The sequence below is a fragment of the Engystomops pustulosus genome, chromosome 6 (genome assembly GCF_040894005.1).
Source record: "Engystomops pustulosus chromosome 6, aEngPut4.maternal, whole genome shotgun sequence".
NCBI lineage: Eukaryota > Metazoa > Chordata > Amphibia > Anura > Leptodactylidae > Engystomops > Engystomops pustulosus.
The window spans coordinates 122,707,700-122,721,491 of NC_092416.1; the positions used below are offsets into that span (position 1 = coordinate 122,707,700).

Below are 13,792 nucleotides of genomic sequence, written 5' to 3' on the forward strand. Positions count from 1 at the left end.
ATTCCTACACTGGCTGATCTAACAATTCCTAACCTTTATAAAATTACAGGTATGGCGATAAATCACCCATTTACTTGCTTAAACATGATGTAAGGTGTCGTTTTCAGGTTCAGCTTATTTGTTGCCTTACTGCTCTTTGTCCTGATTCTGTGAAACACACCAGCAGCCCCTCATCTACACCCTCCCACTGAGTAGGCCTTCGAGTTGGCATACATGGATGTGCCCGGGGGCTTATTAAAGCTCCGGCTCGGAGCAGGCATGCAGTAATGCTGCAACATCATTTTGCAAGGAATGCAAAGTCATCATTTTATTTCCTAAATTCAGCTCATGTAGCTAGTGTATTCAGAGGCCCGAGGAAATAGACTGGAACATTGCGTCCACATCAAAATAAACGCAGCTTAAAATTTGTGATCATCTCTCCTGAAAGTTGAAATGTGTCAGGCTCTTTTACTGAGCACAGGCCTTTAATCTCTGGGGGGGGGGGTGAGAGGGAAGGGGGGGGGGCATATTTTACAAGCATATTTTTATTTATATTTTATACTGACGATTGTACATTAAATTTGCACGGCCTCTTTGTCCTTAAGATCCATTTAATAATCCGTCTGCTATTGTGTTCCCTGCTCTGCATTTCTCTGCAGAAGGAACAATTCTGTAGACGCCTGTGAAAGCCAGCCGCCTTGTAATGTAATTCAGTCACATCACACAAAGGACTGCAGGTGGCATATTCTGTCCTCAGTGTGACCAATCAGAGCTCACAAGTCACCGCAGCTGCCTCCTTCTGCATTTATTTTACTGCTACAAATAGCTCCTGCCTCTGCTGCGCACAAAGGATTTTACTCCCAATCGGATTTTTGCAGATAGGCCTCAGATATCTTACCCCGCGACCCCTGAAGCGTGATACTCCGAGCTGGGGTGTAGGAGAGGGGGAGTCACTACAGCTGAGTCGCGTGGAGGCCAATTAGGCAAAGTGGCAGCTTATTATTACAGAGTGACTTACCCAGAGCAGAGGCTCACCCTACTGTAGACAGGCCACCATATGCAGAAGTCTTTGTCATGTAAATTTAGGTCTTAAAGGAGTCTATGTCTAACTTCATAGTCTCAACCCCCAATTAACTAATCAGGAAGGACAGGTGCAAAAAAGTGCATGTTTACCATCCGTGCCCCAGATAGTGATATCATAGGAGAACAATAAAAAGAACTGAACTCACAACTCCGATCTATTGAATCATAAACTCTTTAATTTCCCTGAATTGCATGAGAATTAATACAGAAAAAGGTGACATGTAGAACTGGCTTTAACAGCTTCAGTTGCTAATAGAACCAAAACTCTGACATGCATTTAAAATTATTGCTGTTTCTTTCTATGTACAGTATAAATATGAAAGAAGGGCAGGTGTCCTACATCTACAGGTAAAAATGTGGCATATGGTAACAGGTAAAAAGGCAGCAGAAATTGGCTGTGGCCATGCCATCAGTTTGCAAATGCACATTGGTTAATGAAATGAAGTAAATCAGAATTAGTCAGCTTTTGCATATGTACTCTAGTAACATACTATGAGAAGTTAACCCATTCCGGTGCCAGCACGCAGGGTCCTGTGAAATGTGCGGGCTGTGATGAAAATGGAAGAGTGTTTGTGCTAACAGGTTAAGATTCTAAACTCTGATTCAACAGCAAGACATTGCCTTAACACTAATGTTAATATATTAACAAATATCTGCGCAGGGAAAATACATGCAAAGGTTTTTGCAACAATGGAAGCAATGGAAGATCATTCCCAGTATTGCAAATAGGGTTCTTGTTCATTGCTGTAAATGAGTCAAATCTTAAACCATAGTATTTATGAGCATTAACGGAACAAACAAATTCTGTATAAACAGTCAGAACAAACTGTTTGGTGTCATTGACATAACAATTATCATTAATGGTTGTCGTTATGATTGGTGCTACATCTTTAGCACATGTAGGTTGAAAAAAAATTCTAAAAGAAAGGCCGTATTTTCAGGCTTGGATCAGTTCCTTCCTACCCTATAGAGCTCTTCTCAGGCACAACAACATAACAATCATTGAAGAAGGGAACCAGCCTCAGGATTCTATGAATCCACTCTTACAGAGATTGGTAGTGGATGACAAACAAGTGGCATGTTTCTGTGTTGGGGTGAGGAATGCCTGGCTTAAACTAACACCAGGAGGGGAACAATTTTTCTTATGAAGCTCCCCTCCCAGTTAGTACATTTCTGTTTTAATCTATATTTTACCCTGAGATGTAAGGGTTCTTGATAGACATGAGAATTTATTGCAGGCTCAGGCTCCTATATCTTATTGGAATTCTTTCATGGATAGCACCTATTCAGTGTTCAGTTGATGCAGTATCTGATGCAGAATATTGCAGAATTAGTGATAATGCCAGAACAGGAATTAGGTATCTGGTCATCTATGCAATAGATAATGTATATTCTTCAAGTATTACAAGTTTTGCTGCTGTTCAGTTGCTAACAAATCAAGGCTCTTACTTAATAGCCAGCTGTAACTATGAAGACATAGTTCAATACAAGTGGTTGTCAGTTATACTTCTAAGTAGTGATTTCCTAAACTTTGCAGAATGCATTTGTCTTGCTACCGTTATTAACTGACTCCAATGCTGGGTATTGGTGGCTTGAGGCATAAGTGCTGGTCATTTAGAATTAACTTGTGACAATTGTCACACAGAAATGAAGAGCTCTGGTATTGTCACCTTCGCTAGGCAGCAACCAAAAATTGTTCAGGTATTGCAGAACCTATAAGGTGAATTAAAAGAAAAACACTCCTAAGGGAATGTTAAGGACCATATAATAGAAGTTTAAGTGGCAATTCCTTTTAAGTAACAGACCATATTGGGGGTCATTTATTATGGCCTTTCACAAGGAAAACTGTGCCTTTTGCACCTAAATTTATGAAGCGTCGGCACTATAATATTGGTGTTATCCGACTTTCGACTTTTGGCTTGTGAATGCAACAGTTTTCTGGTGCTTCTATTTTTGTGGCGCAAAAAGAGAGCAGCTAAAAGCAAGTCTAGGAGGTTCTAAACCATTTAATCCATGCGCCAATTCATTAATCCCCTGCGTCACAAACTTACATCCCACTGAAAAATATAGCACAGTTCCAGTGCCAAACTGTGCCAAAATTAATAAATGCCCTCATTGAGTTTAACATTGGGAGCAGCCAACTCTGCATAGCTATGCTATAGGCTATCATCAGCTGCAGTTATTGGTCTGTTCATGGCTATGAATGTATTCCAGTTACTTTATATTGCCCTGACTTATTATATTGATATTGCCTGTTGATGTTGTGATTATTGGCAACTAAGCATTGATATCCTAAAAAATGTAAGGCCGTGATTTTCTTTTAAGTTATTTGATACATTCTCTTGTACAAAGCAATAACACTGATGATGCAAATAAGGCTTCTATTATCTAATAGCTCAAGGTTATAGTCTGGCATGCAGGATAGTCAAAGAGACAATTGCCCTCCTACCCTGTATATAGTCTGGTATAAGCAAGGCAAGACTAGCAAAATCAGCTATTATCACTTTTTTCCTTACAATGTGTTTTGTGTAATAATACTGCATTATAGTTGAGATTGGCCATTGCAAGTGCTTTCAATGCATAAAATCGCTACAAAGCTCATGTGTCACTTACTGTTACATAACGCTGTAAACTTAAGTGAATGTCTACTTTTTTTGCAGTTATAAAAATGATATGTCTTAATTTGCGATGACCTTTCCAATATCAAGTCATATCTGCTGATTACCCAGGCTTCTCATGAAAAGGCCTACAAACCTCAAGAATACTGCTACGCCAGCCTGGGTTATAGATGACAAAATGCAATACAGTATTTGTGGCTCACATGTGAGCAGACAGCAGTCAGAAAGTATAAGCTCCGACCAAAGTGCCAGAGCTACCTGTGGCAAGAAATATATTGGCTTCCTTTGAGTCATCATGAGGTAAAAAGTCAATGAGAAAATTGCATAGGCTTTTCCAGAATCATCCAGGATCTCCTAGATGCTTGATCATAAATGTGGGCCTGAAGAATACGTTCTGTCTGTAGTAGACCTCAGGAGGAAGACAGTCCAATACGCGGAAACATGCCTGTAGGGTCCATTGCCTGTAACATTCGTCTGTAAACATTGACCTTTCCGTCTCTTCATATTACACCACATTTTATCCAGTCATTTGCAACCACAAAATCAAAGTCAATAATAAAAAGTAAATTGGCAAATAAATAGTATAAATAACACCTTGTATAAATTACATTACTTAAATAAGCAGTTCATCATAACAATCGCTTCAGACATTCGCCTCCACACAGAGGTGGAGGTCGCATCATGTTGCAGAGCGTAATAAGTTAGAATAGTCACAATGCTCAGTGAAATGACCCTTTCTTAATGCAGGGTAGATAATAAATACATATATCAGTCATCCAAATATAGTGCATATTCTCATTGCTTTAGAAAACACTAGAGGTAACGCTGTTTCGCAGGAATCTACGACAAGTTAATTGGAGTCTACATTGGCACAACTTTGCCTGGTTTCTTACTGTACATATGTGCTTCCAAATATTAAATCAAGACACTGAAGGAAATCTTACTGCCTATATATACAGCTATTCAGGTTTGGTGCCATCGGGAAGAACTTATGTGGGACATTCATGCGTTTACTGCTTAGCCTGTAAAAATGTTTTGTGCATTCATGACTAGGATACTTTCTGTTTTGTACATGAAAATTGAAAAAATTGTGGCACAAAGTCATTGGAAAAGAGAGTAATACTGATGCATTGGCAGCAGTGCCATATAATGGCACTATGCATGTCCCCAAAAAAATACATGATGCAATGTAGAGAAATGGCACCTGAGCCTTAGCATTGCAGAGCTTCTCCATTCAGTCCCATTCAGTTCTAATGACACCTTCACATTTCATGTGGTTTATCTTAAGAAAGCTTGGCTTTGCACATAAGAGATATCTAAGAGCTTCAGTGGAGAGGAAGTAAGTCTTTTTTTAAGAAGAGTTAAAAAGAAAGGTAGATGTGAGAGAGTTATATTGCACGGCTTAAAATAAATAAGAAAAAACAATGTGTTATGTGGTCCAGAAAGCATAGGTAAAATATGGTGCTCTCATAGATGGTGGTGAAGTGCAACGTAATGCAACACTTTTATATGCCAAGTACCCTGATTTTTTTATTTCAGTTTCTGGTGCCTTGTGCCATAAAGAAGGGCGGGAGGACACAGAGGTTTGTGCCATGTGTAGCTGTGTACAGTTTTTTTTTTGTATGCACTGGCTTTAGCTTTGGACAGTGCACTCATGCTCTGAGCCCTTGAAGCAAGCCGATTCGTAATGCTTGTTGAGATACGACTTAAGAGCAAAGGTTTTCTCACACCGTTTGCACTTGTAGTGTTTAAAGGCCGAGTGTGTCTGCATGTGAGCACGAAGGTTAGATCGGTCAGCAAAGGCTTTACCGCAGTGGGCACAACCGAAGGGCTTCTCCCCAGTATGAGAACGCATATGGCCTTGCAACAACCAAGGCCGGCTGAAGGCTTTTCCACATACATCGCACTTGTGTTTCAGGTTGTGTGTTAGGAGATGCATGGCCAGGGCTGGCATAGATACATACGTCTTGCCACAGGTTGGACATTTTCTTGCCAACTTACTGTCCAGACTCCTGTGAGTTTGCTTGTGCCGGCTGAGATTGGAGGAGGTGGCATAGGTTTTACCGCATTCACTACACGTGTGGCGCTGATTTCCACGGTTCACATCACTTCGTCTTGAACGGCCATCGGTGATGAAGAAAGCATCAATTGAGTAGCTGTCTGTGACTGCGGCTTCCCCGCTGAAATACCCTGCTGAGAGACTGGACTGTGGGCTGTCAGGTTCACTGTAATCATCATGAGTTGGTGTGTAGTCAGTTTCAGATGATGAAAATTTGGTTCCGCTTTTCTTCTCAACTTCATAATCAGATGATGTAATGCAATGCTCGTCATAACCTGTTAGATGGAAAAAATGAAGAAAAACCTTTATCTTAATCCAATCGTCAGAAACATCATTGATTCTCCACATTGCTTTCCTCTTTAGATTTTGTTAAGATATTACAGTAAAAAGACATATTCACATCCTACGTAGCAATATTCTGGTGGTCAGGATCCCAGGGCAATTGCACAATCTCAGGTTCAAGGACAATGCTTTGACATTAAAGGCAATCTGCCATCAAAATAAAGCATGATAAACCAGGGGAACATACTAATAGATCTAGACACTGTGACTGTGGTGATCTTCCTATATTTGTTATTCATAGCCTCCTTCATTCTAAAAGAAGCTTTTAAAACGATGCTAATGAGTCTGAGAGGTTCTAGTGGGTTTTACAGCATCACAGGCTCACAGTGAAAAGACATTACTGGGGGGCTCTGGAAATACCCCCAAAGCCCCTCATACTCATTAGCATAATGTTAAACATGTATTTTAGAAGGAAGGAGGCCATGGATAACAAATATAAGAAGATTACCAGAATCATGGTACCTGGATCTATGAGTAAGTGTCCGTGGTTTATCATGCTTGATGATAAATTTTCTTTAAGCAATGGTTGTCTAATATGAGAATAACACACTGACACATGGGGGAACATAACCATGATGCACTGACATTTGGGGTATAAGAATTACAGCCTGAAATATGGGGAACACAACAATGATGCACTAACACTTAAGATACAGAACAACAATGACACGATTACACTTGCTGTATAGGACAGTGACTCAATGGCACTCTCTGAACAGGACAATGATACATTGACACTTGTGGTATGAGACAATGAGATACTTGGGGCTCAGGATAATAAACAAAAAACAGTGTCTTAATACACAAGATGTTTCATTATCTAAAATAAAATCTGCTCTGTTCCATGGTGTTGAATCTGTGCATCTGACATTATCTTCTGGGTCCAGTATAGATTAACTTAGGATCTATGTGAATAATTTATAGCACATATCATCAGTTGATTTGTAAGCAGAATAGTAGGTGCACTAAGCGCACCCCGCAGTGGTTTCCATAAAAATCCTCATTTAATTTTACACTGACATCATCATGTTTACTGTTACATAATTAGGCCTCATATTACCTCTATTACTTTACTGAACTGTCAGGGGAATTGGGACAAGAGGAAAGATTTGGTTTCATACCATTATGAGGCTCTGCAGGCTTTTTATTTATCCGCATGAAAATAACTAGGAAAACTCAGATTTCATTTGTTCTCTTTCATTCAAATATACACATGTTCTCCATCAATTGAAACAATTTCTTACAGCTGACATAACCTATCTGCCCTTATGCTTTAATGGCTTATGTTTTATTTTGACCCAGTTTTTATTTTGCATTATAACAACAGACATAATGTAATCTTGAACACTATATGCACAAAGATATTTAAGTATCTGACTTAGTGAATGTGCACTATAAACACATTTATTAGAGTCTACTTTCTGTTTTCTTTAGATTAATCAAATATCTGAAGACAATGGGGGACATTTATAAGGGCTTGTACACTAGTTTTCTGGCGGACAAAGTCTGAATAATCGCAATTCCTTGTAAACCGTAAGGAATTGCAATTATATCCCCCTGGTCAGGTAGGCGTGAAGGAGGCGTGGTCAGCAGCAGAGTGGGCTGATGCAGGGCATTCCCATGTCTGTGCACTCACTATAGCCTGCATCCCATTCAGCCCTGAACGGTGGGTTGTAATACGCCTAGTGTATATGCCTAGCATATAATTGTATGCCAGCGCAGCTGGCCGCGGGAGCCTCCTGAGTGAGGTAGTTTCAGAGATTTAAAACTTTGACCACTATAAAAATACACAGCCATGTTATCATTTTCCAATTCTCCAATAAAATATCTTGAAGCAAACAGAAATCATGGCTTAAAGAGTAAAACAGAAATATTGCTTATCTTTCTATCCCCATTCTAATGCTTTTGGTGTAAGGAATGGTTATTGTGTGCTTTCCAGGCCCATTTGAGTCGAGTGGTGATTGGCTGAGCTGCTATGTCCAGTGGTTTTTATGTGTGTGTTCACGTGTTGCTGTCAAAACTGCATCACAATTGCATTATAAAGAACTGCATGCAACCTGATTCTGCAGGTGAAACCTGATATATTAATTATGTATCCCCAGTATTCTGGAGACAACATGAAATTAACCCTGAAATTAAGAAACTACACCCATAACCACATACAAAATGACTGCAGTTCCTTGGGATACAGTTTAAATTGCAACATGGGAACCACACCCTAAGGGCATCAGGGAAGTATTGAGGCTCCATTCACACCTTGCGTTTTCATTGCAATGAAAATTAAGTTTACTAAACCACATTTACTAAGGTCCGTATGTTAGTTTTCGGGCAGACTTTGCACATTCTTTTCATTGCAAAATGCTTGCACATGTATTTAAGAAGTATCCGAGACACATTTGTCGCACATCCTGCAATTTACCCGACACAACACAAAATGGGCATTCCGGTGCTCAGTCGGACCTTGTGCCACATTCAATATGCAAAGTCCAACAGAAATGTGTTGCAAGCCCCATATTAAAAGTGCACCAAAAAAAATGGTGCACTCGGTTGGAGTTGTGCAAGGGTGACTAGAATCATGATAAATGGGCGCCAGAAATCCTGAATCTGGGGCACTCTGCACACTACACAGTCAAACTGCACATAGTGAAGTTTGCACAGTTTTTAGTAAATGTGGTCCAGTGTGTACATGCAGCCTAATGAAACTGTGAAGATGGGCACATATTTGGATGTCAACTTGTAGAACTTAGCAAAATCGCTAAATCATATTATTATTACACTGAAGCTCTCTAACATGCAACACACTTTAGGCACTGACCAAAATAGCGTGCAGCATTATTAACATTTTTCAAGATGTTATTGCACCTAGTGGTGTCATTTAGCTGGTTGTAGTTATCTGTATTCACTAGAAAGATTGTGACAAGGTCATCTTCATATGTTATACTTATACAAATTTCTGAGCCATACAAGATGTGAGAAGTTTAGTTCATTGTCCTTCTTTGTAGTTAGGCGTCTCACTAAATACATATGTGAATACACTACTAGACTACAGCAGCCCTGTAAGCACAATTGTCTCTAGTAAGATAATGCTCTTTCTTAGCCACAAGTTTATGACACCTGTTTCCTCTGTCAACCCAGCTGTGACATTATTTACTGGACTCTTCTGTCGATAACTGTGATCTATTGATCTGCAAGATGAGCTGTTCTCAAGCTCAGCATGAAAGGATGAGCTCTGCTGAGATACACACCACCCCACTGCACCTTTATTCCCTTAAACACATACAGCTTATATTCTGAATGCCCCCTATTCATGTGGTTGTGATGGCTGTCAGGGAAGCAATGCAGCAAATACCTACATTTCTGTCTCTGCAATGGAATATATCAGCGCTGGGCATAGTGACCCTTTAACTTCTTGGATCTCTTAAACCATTAGCGCACAGTCAATATTCCATTTAATGCAAGCATTAGCTGGGGTCAGGAATCTCAAATGTGCTGTCTACTCTTATTTTCTTCCTTGCGAGCCCCAGCTGTGCAGTCTGTTCTGTACTTTCAATGTGCTTCTTTTAATAATGTATCATTTGCTAAATCTTGCTGGTGTTTTGCATGAGATAAACCTGTTCTGTAGTCCAGATGCCTGCACTGCACAAATCAAGCATTGCTATGTGTGTGAGCAGAGCGATGGGCAGTGGTGTGTTTGCACATAAACATGTGCCATCAACCAGGCTCCTGCCCCTCCTCTGCAGATTTGATGCATGTGCCTTGTATCAAGGTGACACTGCAGAGCACGTGGAAAAACAATCTTCACTTCTTGGCCTGCAGCAAAGGGGCTTCTAGAGGATGTAGCTTTCCCCAGAAATGCTACTCCAGCCATAATAGATAAAGATTGCAGATAAGTGGAGCAGTCTCCCCGCAAACAAATCTTGGCTCCGACACATTTCATGCATTAAAGGTGAAGGTAAATGCAGCAGCTCATTTTCTGAGGTGCTCAGATCGGCCCAAGTTATATGAACATTGCGGCTTTATCAAGCTGTTTTATCCAGTTTTACCACCCAACAGATGCTCATAACAAGGGAAGATGTAATTAGTTTTGTCATTACAGGATTTATTGACTTTAAGGCTGAGATGTGGAAATCTGCAGGCATCTGTAGTTATCTGGGCTGCTGTATGTTCACCAGGGGAAGGGGCCTCACCACCATTTCTGCTTAGGGAAGCTGTTTCAGTGCTATAATGGATTTTGGGCAGCTGGGTGAAGTGTCAGCAATCCCTATCTGTGATGGGAACATGTTATATTCTGGCTGCAGAATCTCTCTACCTCGTGATACTACACTGAAGGTTTTGGGTCATACAAGGACAAGAATTTTAATGTCATAGTACCGTAAGTTCCAGTAACTATATCAAACCTTACATTCCTTTGAAACAGATGACCAGATAAAGCTTTATATTCTCCTATATATTGTAAGAAGGTCACATCATTAGAAAAAATAAAAATTGAAAAAAAGGGAAAATTCTAAGCAGTATTTAGATGTATGAAGTCAACTACAGAAGCCATGAAAATAAAATTAATAAGCTACGGACCTAAAGACAGAATATGGCCACCAATCAAAATCAGTTTACTGTACATAATAAATGATAATGGTTTGCCTGGTGATAACAGATAATCCTCTGCTACAAATACCAGACACATGTTCTACCTTTGTGTGGCTAAAGCACCTTCAAAATGAGAAGATTGACAAGTTCATTACCACAATCACCGCTTCCTGACTATCCACCAAGATTCACAGATTGTTATTTTTCATCATCTTTCTGCCTCCTTATTTGCAGATTGTGCAGTCACATGGTTCAGGTACCAAACAGCTTTCCTCAGCAATATTTCACACCTCTCCAAGCACACAGCAAGGTTATTTTCAAGAGCGTGACTTTGAGACAGACACTTCCTTCCAGCTACCTATCCCTTGTGACTGTGTCATTAGTACCTTATCAAAGGTGCTCAGTGACACCTGTTTGATCAGAAATGGCATCTTGTCAGGTGCTTGACCGCTGACTGTTGTGACGTGTTTAGAAACAATGTTGTTATTGCTTCAATCCAGGGATACCATGTAACAAAATGACTAGTCCTACAACATACTGTGGATGTGGTGGTTGTCACTGTTAGGGCAATAGCTGCATAGACTTCAAGCTTTATGTAAGTAGTTATATAGGTTCTCACCAGGTATCCCTTTTATTGCCAAAATTCACATAGATTCCTGGGATATGCGTACTCATGGTTTCAATAGATAAATTCACCTATAAGTGGCTTTGCAATATGAAGAGTGCTGCAGGATGTATCAATACCACATGTATAATAAGAGATGCCACCAACATCATGTTTGTTGGGAGCATTCTTAAAAAGGGTGACAAATATATGCAATATATTTGTGTTATATAAAATACAATATTTGGAACCTACAAAAAGTTCACCTCAATTACATCCATTATCATAAAGTAGGAAAAGTAAAGAAAAATAATGTATGATGATTTTTTTTTGGATTTGTGAGAAATTCCACAGGTTTCTGCCTTTAGAAATTTATGTTCATTTAGTGGGGCCATTATTACAAAAACATAAAACCATTAGATGATGACAACATTTGATGGCAACAAATAGACTATATGCAGGAATTGGTTGTAGTCAAACTTCAAACCCTATGATTTATCATTATAAGATGCTGAAACTTCTAGATAAGACGTATGTATGGTACACAGCACCAGCACTGAAGAGAAGTACCATTGTAAAGGTGTCTTGTCTAGTATATAGTCTACATGGAGCAGCGTTACTGATGCTAGTGTTAGAGCAAGATGTGCTTAGCTTGCAAATGTCCTGCCCTGGGACCACAAGTTGCATCTCAATAGCTGAAGTACAGCACAAGGTTAAACTGAAAAATATTCCTATTGTGCTCAAAATAACTCTCTCCAAGGAACATACCAGCCTTACCTTATCCCCCTCCCCCAACACAATACACATTCAATAAATACATAACAACTAAATGGTAAATGGTAAAAATAGAAACTGATGTGCTGTGGTTTTTACCCCTCAAATCCCAAACAGATCTCATTCTACCAGGTTGGAACTGCTTAAAGGGCTTTAGAGAGAGTCTTTTGGCTGCCTCCTGAACAATGAGGTCCCCGGAGAAAGCTTAGATCCCCTCCCCCCATCCTTTCTGTCCTCCCCTCTGTACGGCTCTGGCATTCACTCCTCTAAAAGACATCAAGGGCTTGATAGTACAGGCATTAATACTGTGTCTCACAGAAGCAAAGAGCACTCTCTGCAAATAAAAGCAAGGAAACTATTGTTAATTGATCTATTATTCTACAGGTGATAGCAGAAAACGTGGCTCTGCACCAGGCCTGCATTGCTCTACACCATTGGAATACACCATCATTGTGTTGACATTGACTATCTTATAAACTTTCTTTAGTCCTGTTATTAAGGATATTACATACAATATTCACATTTTGCATCTTATTTTGTCCACAGAAATGGAATCTCGCTGTGATAGCTTGGCTTGACCCTTACATAAAGGGATGGGAATATCCAAGGCCTGATAGCTACATGTGTCCCAGAAGAGGTCCTAACCAAGACCAGAGGCATGTCTGCCACTGCTTAGATGTTCACCTTGATATTAATTGCTGAGGAATGAGCCTCCTTATTCTTTCTACATACTCAGCATCACCATAAATGAGGGAAAAACCATACAATATTGCTAAAGTAGCGACAAAATTCTTCTGGTTTGAATTGTTTGTTACTATTGGAACAATCTTCTAACAATAGTATGATTAAAGAGATGGCAACAATGTAATTTTTTGTTGTAAAGTTGAAGTAATGATCATCCTGACTTTTCAATGGCAAACTTTTATGACATTGTACAACAGCGGTCCAATGTCGTCACATCAAGTCAGAAGTGAAACAATGTGTATGGACAGCTTTCTTCAATGCAATGTACAGCTATAAAATACATTGTGTATCTATCATTGACTGCATCCTCTCCCATCCATCCTCCAGATGCTAACTTACCGTTTTCAGCAACAGGGACTCCCAGGTTTCCTACAGTGCTGGTAAGCGACTGCCCCAGGACGCAGGGATCATCAAAGTGGTGGTAATTTGACGCTGAAATCCCACTGGAAGAAAAGTCATCTAGTTTTATCTTCTTGACGAGAAAAGAGCGTGGCATGGTGAGATGGACAAGGGTCTCCCTTTGTGTAGTGCTAGTCTTTAAAGAGAGGGCTCACATTCAGCACTGGACAGCTCCGACTTTCTGCAGTGTGCAGAGAGAGAGTGAGAGAGAAAGGAGATGAAGGGAGCAGGAAAGGAGGGAGGGGGGAAATCTGGCAGCAATAGCTGAGCTCAGCACTCATGCTGTCTTTATATGGGACGCAGGCCTGAGATCAGGTGGTGCTTTGCAATGGAGCTGTTTAGCTCTCTAATCCATCAAATGTCCCCCAGGACAATCATCACATTACCAATGAACCGGCTGTGCCGACATAGAGAAAGAGACAACCTCCTGCCTACTTACTTCTTCTAGACAATGCGGTGGAAACAAGTAATGTAGAGTAGTGTGGCTGGAGAATAGGGAGGCGATATGTTGTCCCGCTATGCTACATGCCTGCACCCTGCAACTTACTTGTGCAATGTAGGAACAGGGGAGTAAACTTTTAACTCATCATATTGCACTGTAATAAA

At 40.1% G+C, this 13,792-nt stretch overlaps 1 protein-coding gene across 1 annotated transcript; it reads right to left on the reverse strand.

The window, feature by feature from the left end:
- Nucleotides 1-1,216: 1,216 nt before the first annotated feature.
- Nucleotides 1,217-13,430, reverse strand: SCRT2 (scratch family transcriptional repressor 2). The gene is made up of 2 exons (XM_072110794.1): nt 13,127-13,430; nt 1,217-6,014 (listed from the first exon to the last, which is right to left on the reverse strand). The coding sequence occupies exons 1-2, from the start codon at nt 13,281-13,283 to the stop codon at nt 5,314-5,316; spliced, it is 858 nt and encodes a 285-aa protein (XP_071966895.1). The 5' UTR covers nt 13,284-13,430; the 3' UTR covers nt 1,217-5,313.
- Between the last annotated feature and the right edge of the window lie 362 nt (nt 13,431-13,792).